The 21,482-nt window shown below is 48.3% G+C and overlaps 1 protein-coding gene across 1 annotated transcript in view; it reads left to right on the plus strand.

Annotated features, from left to right (window-relative positions):
* Nucleotides 1-19,600, plus strand: part of scro (scarecrow) — a 33,489-nt gene extending 13,889 nt beyond the window's left edge. Inside the window, exons 2-6 of the mRNA XM_077668026.1 lie at nt 11,494-11,711; nt 14,963-15,064; nt 15,733-15,888; nt 16,991-17,288; nt 17,766-19,600. Of these exons, the coding sequence (XP_077524152.1) occupies nt 11,494-11,711; nt 14,963-15,064; nt 15,733-15,888; nt 16,991-17,288; nt 17,766-17,911 (920 nt within the window). The 3' untranslated portion in view covers nt 17,912-19,600. The remainder of the gene's footprint in view (nt 1-11,493; nt 11,712-14,962; nt 15,065-15,732; nt 15,889-16,990; nt 17,289-17,765) is intronic.
* Nucleotides 19,601-21,482: the final 1,882 nt, after the last annotated feature.

Here is a 21,482-nt window from a genome sequence, read left to right on the forward strand (position 1 = left end):
GGCGCAGGATGGTGATGATGATGACGTGCATCAAATAACCTCCGTTCCTGCCCCACAGGCACATACTCAAAATATTCCACACAAACCTGTTAATGTGTTGCATAAAGGCATTTTTTCTAATAAAAAGTCCCGCCTACTTACTTCGGCCTTCATTTCGACTGAACTGAAATAGTAGATTAAATAATTCAAATTTCCGAAGGCTGAACAAATTAGGCTGATGAACGTCTCTAAGTCCGCAACGACGCCTTTGTAGCATCAGAGTAATCCGTGTGTGTTAGCAGCGCACAAAACATCTGCTGGGTGTGGAGGTCACGCATACGGCCCAAATTATAGGTCGAAATTATTCCGGAGCCCTCCACTACGGCGCCTATTCTTTCACTCCCTCCTTTACCCCTTCCCTTACGGCGCAGTTCAGGTGTCCAAAGATATATGACAGATACTGCGCCATTTCCTTTCCCCAAAAACCAATTATTATTATTATTGTGAGAACTCGAGATAATTTGGCGACAACGAGCCTCCAATACGCAGGTGTCACAATATACAGAACAGAGCGAAAACTTGGGCATGAGTCGACGGTCACGCTAAATGTATAGACTGACGCACTCGAATTAAGTGTACGCAGGCACTGAAGGAGAAAAAAGAGCACTTATTCAGCGTCACAACGCAAGTTTGGAAACCAATGCACGAGCGATTAAAACCGGAGCGCAGCTCCAGTAGATTCGAAGCCGACAAACTGGAGGCGTAATCCCAAATTTAAATGCGTGGGCATAGACGCCGCTTACCAGGTTTAGCGAGGCGTCCCAGATAAGCCGTCTAACGTACCCGCCTCACGGTTCATCGTGCTTCGCAGGGCATTCCACCCACCCTGCATACGGTGCCTGGATACTCGTTCTCCTCAGCGGCGCTGGCCATCGAGTCACCCTAGCCCTGCACGGATATATCCGCCTCCACTGTCTCTCCCCTTTTCCGCCGACGCTGTACAATCTCTTAATAACCCTTATAACGCCCTTCTATCAAAGCATGGTTTGAGCCAAGCTCATATTTGCCGCTGACATAAGCTTGCTTTCGCAAAACTCGCAAGAGTTTAAGAGACTTGTTTGGCGCGAGCAACCTCAAGCATGTCCTGACGAAAGAGAGAAGAAAATAGGAAGGGGGTAGTGCGGGGTGGGGTTGTAATGTCAGCCTTTTGATACGCTCAAACGATACACCTAATCTATGGTATAATTTCACGCGTTGTCCAAAAACTGTTAACTGGAAGTTGACCGCCTGTCGTGCATAATTCTTTGCGCTCCACAGTCTCATCAAAATGATCACATTAGCTCTAAACAGCCCCGCCGCGGTGGCTCAGTGGTTAGGGAGCTCGACTACTGATCCGGAGTTCCCGGGTTCGAACCCGACCGCGGCGGCTGCATTTTTATGGAGGAAAAACGCAAAGGCGCCCGTGTGCTGTGCGATGTCAGTGCACGTTAAAGATCCCCAGGTGGTCTAAATTATTCCAGAGCCCTCCATTACGGCACCTTTCTTCTTTCACTCCCTCCCTTATCATTTTCCTTACGGCGCGGTTCAGGTGTCCAACGATATATGAGACAGATACTGCGCCATTTCGTTTCCCCCAAAACCAATTATTATTGTTATTATTATGCGCTCTAAACATGAATTACCTTTTATGGGAGTAAAAAAGGGAGTAAACAGTCCTCAAGCGCATTTCCTTTCACGGGGAAGGACATGCTTCCCAGGTACAGAGATACATTCCGACCACGAAATACACGGAATTCTTGCTGATGAAAACAGACATATTACCACGTGAAAGTGTGGCACATTATGCGGTAAGCACCGGAAGGAGCCTTTTAAAAGCGGCACCCGACGTTTCGAAGTTAGCAGATACAAGGGGTTGAAATCTTGATTGAGATCTTCGTAACTGCAAGAACTTCGCGCGTTTTGAAGAGGAAATCTGTTTCCGTTGCCAACCGTAATATTCCGCATTTTTAGCCATGGAGATAAACCCCAGGGCTCGGGCAGCATACGCTGCGCCTATTAGGGTGTGCTCTAAAGTGTCGTTTAATCCTTTTTTTACACCCTTATAGGGTAATTTGTGCTTAGAATGTATATCAACTCTCCCAGCCCTCCGTTTTACTGTATCATAAATAAACGGCGTATCGCATCTATAGTTGCCACATGCCATAGCAACCCAAGCTGCACTGTTTGAAATGAAAGTTGATTTTTGAGGAAAGAAAATGGCACAGCAACTGTCTCACATATCTCTGTGGACACCCGAACCACACCGTAAGGGATGTGATAAAGGAGGGAGTGAAAGAAGAAAAGGAGGAAGAGGTGCAGTATTGGAGGTCTCCGGTTAATAATTTCGACCACCTGGGGATCTTTAACGTGCACTGACATCGCACAGCACACGGGCGCCTTTTGCGTTTCGCCTCCATTGAAATACCAGCCGCGGTGGCTCAGTGGTTAGGGCGCTCGGCTACTGATCCGGAGTACCCGGGTTCGAACCCGGCCGCGGCGGTCGCGTTTCGATGGAAGCAAAACGCAAAGGCGCCCGTGTGCTGTGCATTGTCAGTGCACGTTAAAGATCACCAGGTGGTCGAAATTATTCCGGAGCCCTCCACTACGGCACCTCTCTCTTCCTTTCTTCTTTCACTCCCTCCTTTATCACATCCCTTACAGTGGTGTCCACAGAGATATACGAGACAGATACTACGCCATTTCCTTTCGCCAAAAACCAATTATTATTATTAATTGTCTCATTCGAAACGCGGCTACCGCGGTCGGGCTGGAACCCGGGAACTCCGGGTCACTAGATGAGCGCGTTAACCACTGATCCACCGCGGCGGATCTGCACTGTTTTCACGTTTCTGCTTTTTGTTGGGACAAAAGCTGTCGGAGCTCCGGCGCAGAACACACGCCTCCGGTAGATCGCACCACTATACCACGCGACCACATTCACGCCGCAAGGGGGACAAAACATATGCGCGCTCAACGCCATCTGCCTGCAGCAACGATCCAGCCCGTCTCAAAAGCCACTTGGTGCGCCATATGTACCAAGTGCGCTTGGTTTCCGCCCGTCGCTCAATCTTCGCGCTTCTATTCCCCGTCCTCCTCCACCTCTGTTCCGCAAACACCGTCGTATAGCTTAATGGCGACTATATACGCGGAGTGCGCTTTGTATAACCGAACAAATCCACCGGGTGGATGTGTGCGGTTTTTATAGATGCCCAACGGCTGGCTGCGCGTGTTTTGATAACCTCGTTATCTCTTGTTATTATTCTCATTCTCCGTCTCCTCTGGACCGGTATATGCCTTCTCCAGCCCTCCCCATCCTCTTCAAGATCAGACGGACAACAAAGAAGGCGTCGTGATTGCGGCGCGACGCCTCGGGCTACTACCTCGTCTTTCGCGCCTACAAAACCATGTTTGCACGCAAGCGACCGAGCGAGGAAAACCAAGCAGCACGAGTGCTTGCCTGTGCGATGACGCGCGCCGGGGTTGCGTGGTGTTTGCTCGCTATATTCTGAGCTCCAGGCTTGCGGCTGGCTAAACCACTAGCGATGGCCCCCGCGGCGTGTGTTCTTATACAGGACACCGGTGACCGCACGCGGTCGAGGCTGTAGACGTCCAAATGTGTACGCGCTCTGCTATACATGTCATTTTTTTTCTATCTCTTATATAGAACTGCGCATAAGGTGCGACGAGGGGTTGATGACTTAAGAACGCGTGGCCGGTTCGATTGGTCATGCTTCTCGACATAGACATCGAATGAGCTTACACGCCAACCTATTGGCAGGCAGCGCGCACAATGGCCCCAGCGGTTACAGTCTTTTGAATAAGTTTCCAGGCCCCAAGTTTTCTTTCTTGGCCGAGCAGCGAGTCTATTGTAGCACCATTAATACTTCGGTTCCCCGAAGCGGCGAGGATAGAAGTTATGCGTATTTAGAGATTCGGGGTGCTTGGAGTGTTTGGGGGCGCTAGAGGAGCCGTGTTGGAGAGCCGAATAACAAACTAAGTGCCCTTATAACTTTTGAAAAAGACTGTATGTGACAAAAAAAGCAGTCATTGCGTTCAAGAGCTTAAAGGACAAGAAGATTCTCTAGACAAGAAGGCTGACTTCAGAGAGGAGGTCCCTCATTGCGATATGTAAGTGAAACGCGTGTATATCTAGAGAAGTTGAAGAGCTTCCATCTGTGGCCACTGACGGCGGACTTAGACACAAGAACGCTGAAAGCAACAAAAAATGTATAAAAACAAAAGGTTAACTTGTTTACTATACCTTCTTCGCGAGCATACGAAAGGCGTGTGTCTGCACAGTTGCGCATCACAAAAAACCCACGTGCCAGTCGAAAGCCTAGTGCAGTGCGCGCAGTTATAATAACGCCCAGCACACAAGTCTCTCATCTCAAGAGAATAAAAGATGCCACATGGACACATGCGAAAATCACCAAGACCTCAAGCAGCTGTTTAGGAGCGACATAGCAGCTCCTAAAGAACGGCGGCACTGTAAGAACCAGTCAAATAATTACAACAGTCCAGGGTCACAAACATGCTTTCGCCGTCTGCTAATGCGTAGATGATCAGCCACGCACAGCACAAAAACTTGAGCACGAGGTCACCCACAACTGAGGATCACCATGCAGATTGTTGAGGTGTTTGTCGACCAAAACAGCGGTGTTTATGTCCTTATGCGCACTACAGAGGGCAGCAGAGGACCACAGGAACGGAAGCAGCAGTACGGACTACAATCCATGGGGCTCACTGATGTCCCTCAAGGATTTTCTCCTTGGCTGGTAATTTACAACATCGGACTGCAGTCTCCGGTTGGTACACGCATGATCTGCACAGTCGATGACACGATCTAAAATCATAGCACTTCGAGCGTTATATTCCAGACACAAATAACGATTCATTCACCTTGTAGCCTGCGGATGGACATCACGCTGAAACGACGACGCCACTAAGGCACACAAAAACTGGAGTACGAAAGCGCTGAGAGAACATTCCTTGGTATGCTGTGGATACCTGGCGCCAAAGGGAGCTGCCGTCACTGCATCACAAAGAACACCACCATGCATCCTTGAAGGCAGCCTTCTGTGTGGGGACCACAAGGATGATAGAAGTGATCCACGCCTTCGGAGAAACTACAGATCTTGAATGCGTTGAACGTCAACGGGATCGTCGACTAAGTCGAACCACCGAACTTCGCGAGCGCTTGGTACGCGGGCCGTCTCCAGCATCCCCAGACGACCAAGACGACGGCGAACTGCACCGGACCAAAGTTGAACCGCGACTGACGTCGCAGGCGAGCCTTTTTATTTTTTATATAGCCCTGAACGAAGAGAAGGGGAGGGGCACGAGTGAGGACCATCCGCGGGACGTTGCTGGTGCGCGCCACTCGGGCCCAGGAGGAAGGAGAGAGTGGGGGAGCGAGGACCCTAGAAGGCCCGCCGTCGTCGAGACTCGAGGGTCTCTTAGGGTCCGACGACGGCAGCCGTTGCGGCGGTAGCGACGGCGGCGGGTACGCGACGTCGGTTCTATACAGCGCCGCCAAAGCACGCGCCACTCTGCCGCGAACTCACCTTGGAGTGCGCGCTCGCGACGCGGCGGGCCGCGCCGGGCTTCCACGAGAGGTACGAGTACTCTCCTCCGCCCGGCGCGGAGGCCTCAAGCACCGGCCGGGCGGCTCGCACCGCGAAACTTGCGAGCCTCGAGAGCACCCCGCTGAAGACGAGTGCCGTGCCCGGCCGGAGAAGAGGTGCGGGAAAGGGAAAGAGGGGGGAAAAAAGGGGAAACGGCTGCTCTGGAAGAAGGTCCTTGGGCACGATGGCGGAGGACCTCTCCAGCGCTGCGGCCGGATATTGAAGAGCGAGGAGGAAGGTGCTGGCGGGATACGGTGGAGAGGTGATGGGGTGGGGAGAGGGGGAAGCCGTAAGGTGATTCGTATAACGTCGAAGAGACGCGACGCGGCAACGTCCTCCTCGAGGACGTCGCCGTAGCGGCGGCGGTGACGGCGGAGGGAACGCGGCGAGGTGCGCCCTGTTCGGGGGCCCTCCTGGATGCTAAGAGCGACGGTGCGGTGCGCTTGCACTCGAGGGAAACGGAGGGTGCGGGTACCGTCAGGCTCGAGAGATACAGAAGAGAGAGAGTGTGTGTGTAAGAGAGAGCTCGCGTACGAGAGTACTGTCTTCCCCTTCTTGAGGACACTATAGCATTTCAGAGCGAGGGGCGCAGACATGGTTCTCGAACCATTTTCGAGGAGCTACAAGAACTGTACGCGTGCTCTCTGTACATATCCTTTCCCTACAGCCTCCCCCATTTCTAGTTGTGCCAAGGGTGTACGCACGAATGCAAAGCTCTCGAACGGATTTCTGTGCGCGGCTGCGAAACAAGGGAAAAGAAAGACCAGTTCATTCTGAGTGCTCCCGAACGAACTGTAAAGCAGCCACGCATTATACGATGAGAGGAAGCGGGAGAGGAAATTACAAGGAGAAATGGGGTGGGAGGGGTGAGGGTGTGGGAGGAGTTCCTTTAAAGAGCACTCGGAAACGAGCGGTGCGCGTCTCGAGAGCGCAGACGCCTAAATCGGCCTCTTTTATTTTGGGCTGCTGTTTCAGACCAACAAAGCAAGGAGAAAAGTATGAGAGCTTGCCTCTAATTTGTCTAATCTTTAGCGGCAGAGGCAAAACCAGTTTAGAATTTCTGCTGTCTAGGGAAAGTTTTGAAGGATATAGCATGGTTATTCAAACTGCAGAACTTAGTTTACACTGCATAAATGTGTATACACATTCATTGTATACATGTGCATGGATTCCGCTGTTGATATAAGCACTATGTAGTCAGTGCTCATGTTGTAATAGCCGAATAGTTGGAAACTCCATACACATGACAGGCATCCCCAGGCATGCAGCTGTCTTTATGTTTCCAGCATGTTGTCGCCTTTCACGGCCACGCTTGCAATATCTGATGTCCTCACTTCTGTTCAGCTATGGTGTGTTTAAAAGCTCCCTCTTGCACAGAACTCATGTCACTGTAAGTATATTCCTGTTTGATTAGAATGAAGTGGGTCCCATACGTCATTCGGTTCCAAAGAATAGCCTTGGATAAGATGGACAGTTGGCCTAGTTGCTACCAGTTCATTTGATTCTGGGTACGTACCGAGCAAATCAGGATGCAAGCATTTTTGAAAGGTTTAACCAGTTTATGAACTCAATTTTTTCATATATTGTAAGATTTTACTATAACAATAAATATATCCACAGATATCCCGTCGGCAGGCTTGATTTTTTTTTGCTATTAACGTTTTTGCTGTCGTCAAAAGCGTTCCCCATTAGTTTTCTATAAGGCAGCATTAACTGCTCGATCCGAGCGATGGAAACGCTCTAAATGAAAGATTTTGCTACACATCCAAAGAATGGACCATTACCTTCAATATTTCTATACCAGTAGCTTACAATATTTCAATGTTCAAAATTTTTATCCAAGAATGTTGGACATGAACAGTATATTTTTTGTGTGTTTCGCCGCTTGCGTGATGTGTTATTTTTATTTGGCTCTGAGCGACTGCACTGGGTTGTTCGGTCACGTGACTTTAGGAATAAATCTGTGTTTGCTAAGAGTCAGCGTTCGTCTGTGTGTTTGTCGTTCGGCCGTCCTAGTGCTTGCTCTACACAAAATTTTAAACCTGCGAATGTGTAAATCAGTAATTACATTTCACATATTACACACGAAGCTCACGTGTTTCTGAGCGAAGAAACTCTTTTCTGTAATTGCGAACCTCCTCTGGTGTCTTTTTCTGAGTTCTTTTAGTTGTCGCCTTTTAATGAGAAGTGCATTTCATGGTTTGCAAGTCTGTGTTCCGAGCGCCTGATTTAGTGCCAAATTGCTTTCGCATTTTGGAGCAACACTTTAGTTTTAGCACTGCGGAACTCATCTCAATGATAATTCAGGTCCAAGGTAACTTGAACAACAACAAAGACCACCGATATCTCTGTAAGCATGCGTTGTATAGATGGCCGCCATATGTGGTCGCATAGGTAAGATGCTAGATTATCATGTTACAGTGCTGGTGAACGTGTAAGAGTAACATGAAGAATACTTGGGTGCATTATTACCAGCAGTTCTTATATTTCCAATACTGTGCCTTTGATACGCAAGTATAATATCTTACCCATTATTAGTTTGTTTCTCTACGGTCTACCTGCCCTGTTTGTTAGGTTAGTTGAGAAAAACTTTGTTTTCAGTTTATCGACAACAGTTTTTAGCAGAATAGCAATCCCACTAGGTTTTCAGCTCACCAAATTTTTTTGCTATCCCGATGTTTTTACTAATTACGGAAAGCAGCGCATTCATTGTGCCTGTATTTCTTTATGCAGTAACCTACCGCTGAGTTTAAAATCAACCATGTCTTTGTCTGAAAATTTTTCGTTTGCAACATTAGAAAACTTGACACCGTAGTGTGTATGCCTTTTAGTAATGAATATTTAAATTCTTTGCACTGCGCTGTATCTTTCTTGTTTTTGAGTTTCGTGTGATATCATATATAACGATGGTTATTTTAGCTTTGTATTTTTGTTTTTTTGGCCTGATAATCTATTTTTTGTTTCATTTACATCTCACGTAATGTTTTTCTATTTATATTAGCTTTGATATTATTTTATAATTACTTGTCCGTGTTGCTGCTTGTTTATTTTTAATTTAGTATAGTGTAAAGTTATCGAGTCTTCTGACTCTGTACACTGATGTTTTTGTGCTTATGCCTCATGTACTGAATAAATTCATACTTAATCTTTCATCCTGGGGCAATCGAATTGAATCCAGTGCTTCGAAATTTGCATGCAGTTGTTTTACGTGTGTACTGGCATATTTTAAATTTCTGGTCGTTTCCTTTTTAATCTATATGCGATCCACTTAACTCTTGGCCACAACCGTCGACAATCAATCACACACCCTGAATGACCGATGAGTTCATATGCGACACCCCGGATAAATGAACGGAGTTTTAGCTCGGTCAGAATCTGATAACAATCAATCACCGCGAAGCTTCAGCGACCATTTTTATTTTCAACTAATTGATCAGCTTCGCAAACGAGTCCTTTCATACTGGCGGCCTTACATGGTTTAGCCAAACACCGGCTCACATTTTTCCGACTGATTTTGCACTTCCAGATTAAACCGAGAACCTAACGGGGAGATGTTTGAATTCATCGGAAAACAACATCCCCGGCGGTACCGATATTCGAACTCCCTACCTCCCGCTTATTCCAGTGCACCGGAGCTACTGGGTTAGAATCGTGATAGGGGTTCAGTGGCTTCGTGGAGAGACTGCTCCATCGCTGAAGTGTAATACCGCCATGTCTTCCACGTGTCACCCCTGAATGCGCTAAATAGTGCACAGTATATGCACTGCATGTGCGATGCACATTCTAACTCGCAAAGAAAAAAGCGCAAAATACGCGGAAAAAAAGAGAAACAAACACGACAGGACCAGCGCCCCTATTTCGTGTCCCCGTATTTCGCGCCGTTTACTTTGTGAATCATGAACCAACTAGCCCAAACTAGAGTTCTCCTTGAGCACGTACTAACTTCGACAAATCGTGCCACGATGGGCACTGTGCTCCATAGGTCCCTCGGCCGAACCTTCACAGCAGCGCCATGGACTGCATTTTTTATTCGCCTATATGGAGGACATGCGGTACTTGGCAAACTTTAAAACCTTTTTGCACCAACAAGGCTGTTTCTTGGGCTAGTTGGTTTCTGATATCGATGAAGATTTAAGTGCACTAGAAGACGGGGACATGAAAAATACACACAAGAGACAACGCTTTCTACATCCACCCTTGCTCAAAATTCCCCGGGCACTGTACCGTGTTTCTGCTCATCTCGATGACACTTGAATTTTCCAGAAACCTTAAAAACTTCGATGTGCAATAATGTAAATCAAATGACTTTATTTTTTTTATTTGACTTTTTTCTGCACACTTCTTCAACCGCCCTGCTCTCCCAAATCCCCTTCCCAACACAGAATAGCATGCCAGCACTTTTCACACCGTGGCTAAAATTTATTTTCTTCATTAAAGAACCCCTCTCTCCTATCCCTTTCTAGGCACTGACCAATAAAACCAGTTTTCCATCCCATAGCTATGGGTAGTTGTATAAGGCACCGTACGAGTTACCGAAGCACAGCAGCCGCTATAATAGCACGCGAATCCAAGTAGATAAGCTACCAGTCCTGGGCTAGCAAGTTGATGCTAATCCATAACTAGCCATATGTCTTCGCGTGTGTGTGACGCTTTACAACTTAGACGCTTTTTGTTTATTCTTTCTTTTTTTCATAGCAAGTCGTCTCGTCTTCGCTTAAGAGGCCAGGTTAATTAGTTGATAGTTTGCTCGATGGCTGCATTGAAACTCATCAAAATTAATGTGCAGCGCAGTGTCAGCAAACCGACCATTATAATCCCTCGCAGAAGTGCACAAAGAAGGTACAAAGTTGGTTGACGAAACAGCGCAGAAAAGACATGGACGTAGTAAAGAATAGTATGACACAGCGTTTGTCATGTTCGGTTACTTTCTTCATCGGTGTCCTTTCCACGCTGTTTCATTTGCTATGAACTGTGCCAAGTAGCTCGGAAATCCATCCTAAGTTGGGAATTGATATGGGCATGTGTGTGCAGAGCATTTTTCGCGGTAAAGGGATGCCGTGTGTAAATAGTAGATTTCCGATGAATAATTGAAGAAGCCGTTGAAGTTTATGATCTCATAAGGACTATCTTGAGTTTATCTTTTTCCGCAGCCTCCACAGCCGATCTAGGGACTTAGCTAGGATCCTTCGTCATTTGTGCCCATGCTTCTTATCTGTTGTTTTTCCTTGCACTAAGTAGTTCTAAAGAAATACCCGGCTACAAGTGTTATTTATTACAAACGTTACAACGATCCTTATACTGGTGGGTGGATTCCCATCAGCCGCTGCTTGCCCTCAACTATTGTCTCGCTATGGGGAACCTGCGCTGCCAAGGTGGCAGGCACTACAATTGTTCCATTCGGTGACTCAAAACTGCTTTTGTCAGCCGCTTGGGCCGCTGCAAACGCGAGAACACATTGTGCGCGATTAGATACCCGCGTTTGGCTGACAGCATTCATTGCCTAGCTTCTCTCGGCGTAGCCCAGATAGCTGACGCACGGCACGTGCGCCTTCGACAGAGCTCGGAGGCTCACGCCAATAAGCGCCTGAGGGTGGCGCGGAAAACTACTAATAGTACTACCCAAAACTGCTTGCTCTTCTCGCTAGGCAGTGTGTTATGGCGCTGCAATCGGCACCGCAAACTTCAGCGCAAGTTCCCCATAGGGCCTACACCGTTGTTCTTCACTAAATACGCCTTTTTTTTCAGACCTAGACTCAATTTCGTCACTTCGTGGTGTAAGCTCGTTAAGGGTGAAATGAGTGAAGTGGAAACTCACCCCTGCGTCGCTCACCCCTGCAACCACTGTGCCCAGTCTCGAGGCTCATGGGCGGTCCAGCAGGCGCCGGCGCGGGTGCCCAGCTGGGTCCTGCGCTGAGCGCGGCCTGCGGAGGTCCCGGGTCGGGTGCGGACTCCATGGGCAAGTCGGCAGCGGCCGCGGCCGCCGCTGCTGCCTGCGCCGCCGCAGCCGCGGCCGCGGGGATGCAGTTTCCTCTGGGACAGCGACGGAAGAGGCGTGTGCTCTTCACGCAGGTAACACACTTTGCTCGCTGTGCGACGAGTCACTTTCGGCGCGCGTTAATTCATTAGGGAGAAACGCTGTATTGTCACGTATATATATAGTGGTGACTGCAGTCCGGAGAGCAGGAAGACAGCGAAGACAGCGCTTCTAAATTAAATACTTTATATGAGCTGACTTGCACCCGCAAAGAACTTAATGACTGGACGGCGCCGTAGCAATAAGCGTGCCCGCCGCTCTCGGCTCTGCTCAATTCAAAGCTGATAGCGAACTTTCGAGATAAAGCGTGCAAAGTTACTAGAACATTCTGAACAACGTAGAATCAGCTCTGCCTGGATGCGATCAATCGAAATAAATCTGGTCGCGTCTTGCGTCACGAACGAAGCGATAACGCCGCGTGCCGGCAGCTTTGAAGCATGAGCAAACAAACAGCACAAAGATCCGCGACAGTATACAGGTTGTTCCACCTACGACTTGCTGCAATATTCAAATATAGTTTGAGTTGGAAGAGGTGTTTTTTTTTTCGACCTAGCATATTGTCAGCGGTGTAATACATCAAAATACAGCTAAGACGTGTGAACTAGCAGGCTGGTTAACTAATATTGAATAGTTTAACTTTCTACTCTATTACTGTTAGGCTCCTTAATTATTGAGAGGCGTGAAGCCCACAATAAGTAATATCCATATCAGTTTGTAGAATTTCGCAAGCGCGGTTACCCCTCGCGCTTTGGCCCAACCAATTCTGCTTGCATCGTACGAAAATACACGCGCTTTCGAGAAGCTTGCAGGCAAAGCAACCTCTCCAGTGCACGTCGGAATAGCCAAAATTTGGTGGGCCACAGCACCGAGGGTAACCGCGTTTTCAAAAGTCTAAAAACTGATATGGATATTAAGTAGGGTGAGCTACACGCCTCTCTGTAATTAAGGAGCCTAACAGTAATAGTTAAAAAGTTAAATATTCAATGTCAGTTAACTAGCCTAAACACCAACTGCAACCAGCTGTATTCCGATGTATTACACCGCTGATAATGCTATGCCGAAAAGAGCCGCTGTTCTAACCCAAAAAAGCCTATTATTAAAAATCGCGGAGAGTATTAAGCGAAACAGCCTGTATAAATGCTCGAATAGGAAGCTTTTAATTTTTTATAGAAATTTTAAACAAAATTTTTTAAAATTTTCAAAATTTTTTAACTGAATAACTTTTCGCTGTGAAAGGCCGCCATTAGCATGTCGCTCCATTTCCATACATTCCGACCAAGTATGATGCACCCACAGCAGCAAAGTATGAGGGGCTCATGCGCGGGAAAAATAAAATTACACCGAGGCAGTCGCGCCAGCTGGTCACCTAAAATGCCTAGTCTTGCATGTTCCATCCGCTGATATCAGCACTAGGCGACTGATTCGCGAGGTTGAGCGGCAGTGATAAGTTTGTTCCTGAACACACACGTCCCGAAGACTTTTGCTGCAGACTTTATGTGCATGCATGGCGATGTGCCAATGCCTTAAACAATTTAGATAATTTATCGTGGCCCAGAGAGAAACGTCGAGTTACATCTATATGTTTAGATGAATTGTAGTTGACATCAATCGCTGCCATGTCACGGAGACCTGTACGACGCTCCAACATACACAAGTTTTAAAATCCAACCTTTTAGTCAGTCTTCAAACTCGAATTAGCGTATTTTATTCATTTTGTTGTCCGAATTTCAACTGCATAAGTGATCGTCTAAAGATGCAGTGTTTTAAAATGGGAGCAGTGCAGAATCCTCTCCGTTACGGTAGCAAAGCGAATTCCAATGCAAGCGGACGGTGAGGTGGGCGGATGAGATTAACAAGTCTTAGAAGATAGGGCTGGCGCATTGACTCGGCGGATTGAAGATCAATCCCTATTGAAAAATCTGTATAGGTTTGAATAGGTCAGCGTATAGGATTATGGCACATTTGGTTTGGCTTTATAGGATTAACGTCCCAAAGCAACTCAGGCTTTGCGGGACGCCTTGGCGATGGGCTCCTGGCAGTTTTGACCAGTCGTTGTTAATTAACGTGCGCTTACATCACACAATGCATGAAAGTCGCGGGTTCGAACCCAGCCTCGAAGGTAGCATTTCGATGAAGGAAAAATGTTAAGAAATCCGTGTCGTGTGCAGTTTCAGTGCACGTTAACAACCTCATGTGGTCGAAATTATCAGCAGCCCTTTGTCAAGGCGTCCCGCAAAGCCTGAGTCGCTTTGGGACGTTAATCCCATAAAGCCAAACCAAATGTGCCATAATCCTATATGCTGACCCATTCAAACCTATATACATTTTTCAGTAGGGATGGGACAGTATTTGTTATGCAGTATACTCAGTTAGGCTTATGATGATGAAGAAACTATATTCGTTTAACTAGAAACAATTACTTCCGCTCCTCGCTATGTGTCTTCTTTTCCTGTACCTTCTGTGCATTTTCCCCTGCGGCAGGCGGGCGATGGCTCTCTTCCGTCGAGATCTGGGCCAGCCTGACCCTTTATTGTCTGGTTTCGTGAACCGTTGACACGTCATTTAAGTTGACACGTCAACGGAACAACAGTTCACAATTGGCAGCGAGAGCCTAGAAGTTGTGACGGAATACGTCTACCTAGGGCAGGTAGTGACAGCTGATCCGGATCACGAGAGGGAGATAACTAGAAGGATAAGAATGGGGTGGAGCGCATATGGCAAGTTCTCGCAGATCATGAGTGGCAGTTTACCAATTTCACTCAAGAGGAAGGCGTACAACAGCATAATCTTACCTGTACTCACCTAGGGGGCAGAAGCGTGGAGGCTAACGAAAAGGGCTCAGCTTGAGTTAAGGACAGCACAGCGAGCCATGGTAAGGAAAATGATAGGTGTAACGTTAAGAGATCGGAAGCGGGCAGAGTGGGTGAGGGAACAAACACGGGTTAATGACATCCTAGTCGAAATCAAGAGAAAGAAATGGGCTTGGGCAGGGCATGTAATGCGAAGGCAAGATAACCGCTGGTCCTTAAGGGCAACGGAGTGGATTCCAAGAGAAAGTAAGCGGAGCAGGGGGCGGCAGAAGGTTAGGTGGACGGATGAGATTAAGAAGTTCGCAGGCACAGGGTGAGCGCAGCTGGCAAAGGACAGGGTTAATTGGAGAGACATGGGAGAGGCCTTTGCCCTGCAGTGGGTGTAGTAAGGCTGATGATGATGACGATGATACAGCTTTCACTTGAGAATTCGTTATTGTTAATCGTGTATGCTGCCATACTGATTCCATCCGCAGGCGCAGGTGTACGAGCTCGAGCGACGGTTCAAGCAGCAGAAATACCTGTCCGCACCCGAGAGGGAGCACCTGGCCAGCCTCATCCACCTGACACCGACACAGGTATTGCATAGCTCACGAGAGAGGCTGGACGGTGGTTCAGCCAACTGCGCTTTATGCGAGTGTTTCTCGTGTTACGGGGGAGGGAAAATTGTTTAACACAATCCAGGGCTAATAGTCGAACACGTTGTGGCCTTCAGTGCGGTATATATTTGCCATCAGTGTTTAGAGGTCAGTCATCTACGTAGAAGAAATATGTAATTTACCATATTCGGGCAAACATCCATGCGCAGTTGTATACAACTATGCAGTGTCATTGCACTTGACATTCTGAATATATCCAAAGGGGGAGCTTAAAAAGCACTACTATGTTTTCTAATAATGTCGTAGGCATAAGTGGGCGGTATAAGTGGTGGCCCGCTAATAACTGAATTACATAACTCCACAAAGAAAGAAAGAAAGAAAGAAAGAAAGAAAGAAAGAAAGAAAGAAAGAAAGAAAGAAAGAAAGAAAGAAAGAAAGAAAGAAAGAGGTAAAGCATTCTGCAGCGTAATTCAACCAGCCAACTTGTTTGACGTTAAAGATACCTAAAAGTACAAAGTTTTGTTGCGAAATGAATCAATAGCGAGGTCGTGAAGCCCTAGATACTAGTTTACAAATCGCCGAACTCTCCAAAGTTCCCTCAGTGCCACCCTTCATCTCATCCTTGTTCCCCCCCTGCTCCCGAACAGGTCAAAATCTGGTTCCAGAACCACCGCTACAAGTGCAAGCGCCAGGCCAAGGAGAAGGCCATGGCAGAGCAGCAACTGCAGCAGCACGGCAGCACCAACAGCGTTGGCGGGGGGACAGCTTCGGCAGCACACCAGGGGTCACACTCGCCGCGAAAGGTACGGGCCAGTGCTCCCCTGGGCCGATTTTGAAGATGAGCAGCTGCGGGTTATCCGCCGCGGTGGCTGAGTGGTTCGGGCGCTCGGCTACTGATCCGTAGTTCCCGGGTTCGAACCCGACCGCGGCGGCTGCGTTTTTATGGAGGCAAAACGGTAAGGTGTCCGTGTGCTGTGCGATGTCAGTGCACGGTAAAGAACCCCAGGTGGTCGAAATTATTCCGGAGCCCTCCACTACGGCACCTCTCTCTTCCTTTCTTCTTTCACTCTCTCCTTTATCCCTTCCCTTACGGCGCGGTTCAGGTGTCCACCGATATCTGAGACTGATACTGCGCCATTTCCTTTCTAAAAAACAATTATTATTGCTGCGGGTAGCCATGCCTTCACAGTCGATCATATTCCTACAAGCGGTCAAACACTATGGTGGGTGATATCGAATAGAATGCAAGGAACAAAACTACCTCGTTTTACACCTGCTCAGTTTGTGCCCTATGTACCCCAGATCGATGGCGTCGAGCTTGAAGTCTTGAACTATTATTCGCACCTGCTAATTTGTTCAAAACCTGTGCTATATTTAACTTTGATTCTTTCGCCCTTCCTCACTGGCCCAAGTGATGTCAAGCCACTGCTATCGCTGCATCTGTCTGCCAGTCGGCGCTGCGGACGATACGGATGCAACATAATTGGAGAAAAAGAATAGCTCTATTATACTAGCGCTCAGTAGCCTGTGGCCATGTATGTCGTCCCGAATTTCCCGATGCTCCATACTCGAAACGCACCCAGGCAGCATGGATTCTGCTTCCTGCCTTTTTAAACCATCAATTCAAGCGAGATCGAGGCTCGCATGTATTTTATGATGCAGGCACACAGATTGTGTGTACTTCTGGAGTAGCCACGCTGTCTAAGAGGTTGCCCTGGCGGTCGCAGTACGCGCCAAGTCAGCTGGCTCACGGAACGATATCCTGATGTCCCTGGGGCGACAGCTAGCCATATGGCTCGAAATCCCGAACTATAGAACCGCACGGGGTAGCTAAGATTAGCAGTCATTGATCTTTTTCGAGACACTTTTAGCCCCATGCCTGGTTTTTCGCCCCTGTAACGACAGGTGGCTGTGCCGGTGTTGGTGAAAGACGGCAAACCATGCGGCAGTTCATCGGGAGAAGAAGATGCCGTGGGAGACTTGCTCTCGTCCACGGGATCCGCGTCCTCGGTCGGGGTGGGTGCCGGCCACCACCAGTCCTCCTCCCAAAGGAGCGGCGGTAATGGAAGCGGCCTTGGAGCCGGAGGAGGCCTGCACCATCACCAGCACCACCATCACCGGTCTTGCCTGGTGGACAGCTCGCCCGGCGCCAGGGTCATGTGCGGAGCGCCACCCAGCAGTTCCAGCCCGCTGGGCATTAACGGTGAGTTATTCGCCCTTATTCTGGAGGTTCACATATGGCCAAGTACATGCGGATGCATAGATAGGTATACATCAAGGTGCTATGATTGGTTATTTAACCCTCAACGTCATGCGCATTAAAGAGGACAGGGGCCCAAAAATTAACGGCGGGATTGCCAAGAACAAAATGCACATACTCAAAAGTAGAACAGTCAGAATCACCTATATGAATAATTGCTATTTGAGGCAAAAAGAAAAACAAACATATGCGACGTAGTTATATCACGACATCTGTGGAAACATCTGGAGCAGCGGCACATCGCTTGGGATTTAGAATAGCGCACTGGATTGATCGGCATGTTTGTTTTGGCGACTGGACTTCGAACCTGTAGTGCTCACATGGTGCAGAGCGGGTGAAAAATTTGGAGCTGGCATCAGGTCTGAGCAAACTTGAGTTACGCCCATTTATTTCTTCATTTCTTGTCCGCGTGTCGTGCAGGCATGACTTCGTACGGCCAGGCCGTCGACCTGAACCCGGGCAGCATGGTGGGCAACGCCGGGGCGACAGGAGCCGGAGGCATGCCGGGGGCCACGATGCCTTCGATGTGCCCGTCCTACCTGCAGCTGCAGGGCCGGACCTGGTGACTGGATCTTTGGGACGCCTCGTGACCCCAGCGGGCCCACGAGGCGTCCCCGGCGGCCGTAAAGAGAGAGGTCGCCACCGACGACGACTGCAACTTCAGCGAGGACGAAGAAGAGGAAGATGACGACGAAGAGGACGACCAAGACTTCGCAGCTGCCCACGGAGTCCGATCTCAGCCACTGAGGCAAGGGGCGCCCGAAGACCTGGCGCAGGATGAAGACCTCTGCGACATAGTGCTATGAAGAGGGTACAGTCGTTGAATGCGTCTCATGGAGTGATATAGCGAGTACTTCACCGCCTGGTCCTCACCAAGAGAACTGTCACACAGAAAGCCCCGGAAGAATGGTGGGTGACCGTTGATGATGACTGTAAGGAAGAGCACAGACCGATGGTACGCCTGGACGGACACTGTGACAGGACCGACCATCATGCCCATTGCTAATTTCAGAGACGCCGAGAAAAAAAGCTTTCGCCATCGACTCAAAGGCCATCTCCGATTTCTGCCCACCTATTACGCAGAAAGCACGGACTGACTAGCAGTGAGGTGATCTTTTCATCACTTTCCTCCTCCAGAAAAATCCTGGTGGACACATGACGGCTTCATCATTGCTGCGCTGAACTTTATGTTGTTGATCAAGGCGCTCGTCGGTGATGAAGCACTCACTCCAACATCTAGTGGTATTGTGAACTACTGGTGCATGCTACTGAGACCCGCGCAGAAACGGACGTGTGTGAATTTGCTGACCAGACCCATTTATTGCGCCCGAGCATCTGCGAATCAACACCTCGGGCTACTTCACACTTGTTTCCTGAGTAGACGGGCTTTTCAGCTACAGCGTATGCGAGGTGCTCGAAAGGCTGAAGTGAATCTGGATGCAGAGATATGAACTCCACTAGCCCGGAGCGGCCGTGTAAAAGTAGCGCCCTGTGGTGATCAATGATGTGTGATAATCATAGACAGCATCCTCGCAACCCGGGAAGCACTGTGGCTTCCTTCTGGTGAAGTAAACTATGCCGCCGAACTTAGCTCGTGGGTGTGCATTGTGCGAACGTGGACGAACTTCTGCGAGTGTTAATGAGGCAGATATCATCATGTGTGAATTTCTCTTTTCTTGCAAGAAACTATGTGGTTGTTTTATTTGTGCGCGAGTTAACAGGCGCATATGCCGACATGCTAAATGAACATGAAATGCGGGAAACCTGAGTGCACTGCTTAATGAATTTTCTTTTCAGTGGTGTAAAGCACGATCTCAAAAGAAGCTACTACTATTTTATTAAATTTCGTTAAAGACAAAATGATTCATTTTGTAGCAGGGAATTAAGCTTAGTGGTGTGATATCGTACCACTGGCATCACAGGTGAAAGGGACATTGTGGCACGATAAAATTTGATGAAAAGGAATGTGGCAGCTTAAAAAGCGTATTTAAGAAGATTGTTTACCGTCGTACGAAACTGAACATGGATTTTTTTTAATTCGTTTTGAAGAAATAACGTAGAACCGATGTACAGAAGCGAAAAGGAGAGTCACAAGGTGCATACCTCTTTTTATGCTACTTCACTGGTTTTCTTGACAACGATTTAGTGATACTTTATTTAGCCACATCAGTTCCATGTCTGTCATGTAGCTGGACCAACCTTGTATATACGCCTGTAGTGATTCAGCAAAAATACATGCCGATTATGATGTGTACAATGAGGTCTGCTTATATTTCTTGTTCTAGTGTAACTGAGCGGTGGTTGATCATTAATAAGGGCCAATACGACGGCCGTAATTGACACTTATCTATAGCGACGCCTGTAATCATAACTACTAGAATCAAAGAAAAAGGGATAGGGTTTAAACGTGCTAAGGTCATATCCAGGTCACAACACTAATCAACCCTACATAGTTACCGAGTGGATTCAACAATACTTCGAACGAAGAGTAGTATCGAGTGGGAAGGGAATCGCATTTCCAATGCCTCGTTTTGCCATGGTATATAGACAGTGTATTATTACCGTTCATACTTGAAGCGAAGTAAGTTTGTTGTAAGCAGTAAGATTGTTAACTTGTAAACTAGCATGCCTTCACAACAGCTTTACCATAACAATAGTACAAAAGTTGAAAAACAATCAGTAAATAACTTTTCACTACACACTTCAATTTCCTCTGAGGCATGTAAACAAAACTAACATCGGAATACTCTTTACAAAACTTGCAAAAATAACTGTACGAACCACTGCAAGCACATGCACAACCACTGCTAACATATCAAACTGTTTTTCAAGGTACCTTCTGGAGGCAGAACTGGCAGACTGAGAATATCGAACACAATCCTGAGAATCTGCAGTGGAGCTTGAAAGCAACCTCAGACAGCGCAAAAGTAACTGATCCGTGCGATATGGCTTTTATTGTTCTAATTCATATACATAACAGCATGCAAATTCGACGCGAAAATAGTCCTGACGGCATTAAACTGCTCGGATAATTAAACACAGTTATGGCCGCAGAACTTAGCACATTTTGCTCAGAAAACCGCAACGGTGGCAGAATGAGCTTGCAGTAGAAAAGAAACGAGAGGGCAATTAAGCCTTTCCCCAGCGGCGTGATGACCACTAGAACTGCATCACAGGAAGTAAATGCCAGTGAACGTGGCAGCCTTTCCGAATTAAACAGCGAACACGGCGTACAAGTACGGACCTCCCGCACAGCTCATAGTCCCATAGTCTGCGATCCACAAAAGCAGCCAATCAAGCAAAACGACGAAGCCGTCGATTCCTCGTTGCATCATCTGTCTATCCAGGAAGCGTTTCCGCCACTCGGGATACCAATTTTCCTTCGTGAGGAGTGTAAACATCCCGCCCCGACAATTGTTGGTTCGCGTGGAGGACCTATACACGCTGGCATGACAGACGGACAGTCTATCAGCCTCGCGTAAGCCGGAGAGGAGCTTATTACTGCCCCAGTAACGCACGCACGCACGCACGTACGCGTACGGGCGTCACCGCCACAACAGAAGCCCTCACGCTGCAATTGGTCTCGTCTCCTTAGCGATGATTACGTCCAAAGCCCCGCGCAGTAGAAGCAGCGCCAGAGAAACACTCCTCACAAGAGGGTACGGCCGGCAGGAGAAGAGGAGTACGTCATCGCTGACGCAAAACAAAGCGGCGAATCAGCGGAGGGAGAGAGAAAAGCCGGTAGGGGGCGCCAAAGCATGTTGGCGCCGATAACCCAGCAGCCCGCAGCGCACCGGCGGCAGCGCAAAGCAAAAAAGTTTAATAAAGAAACGTGTGTCTACATAAAATCAGCGACAACGCTTGCCGTCGCCCTTCCTTCCTTCTCCACTGCGGAATGCCATGAACGAGCTTGCCGCCGAAGAAGACGCAATGTTGACCCAAAGGCCTGCTGCGGACTACGACGGCGAAACGCGGCTGCCGCTAGCTGGGTGAAGGAGCCGCGGCTTCGGCAGCAACGCACGAACCGTCGCCAGCGCCCTCTCTGCTCCACTCCCCGCGGAGCCACCGCCAATGTCGTCAATTGAAAGACCGGCCGCTGTGGAGCGCGCACATCGGCGCGGGGAGCCTCGAAAGACT

Source organism: Amblyomma americanum, chromosome 5 (genome assembly GCF_052857255.1).
Source record: "Amblyomma americanum isolate KBUSLIRL-KWMA chromosome 5, ASM5285725v1, whole genome shotgun sequence".
Classification (NCBI taxonomy): Eukaryota; Metazoa; Arthropoda; class Arachnida; order Ixodida; family Ixodidae; genus Amblyomma; species Amblyomma americanum.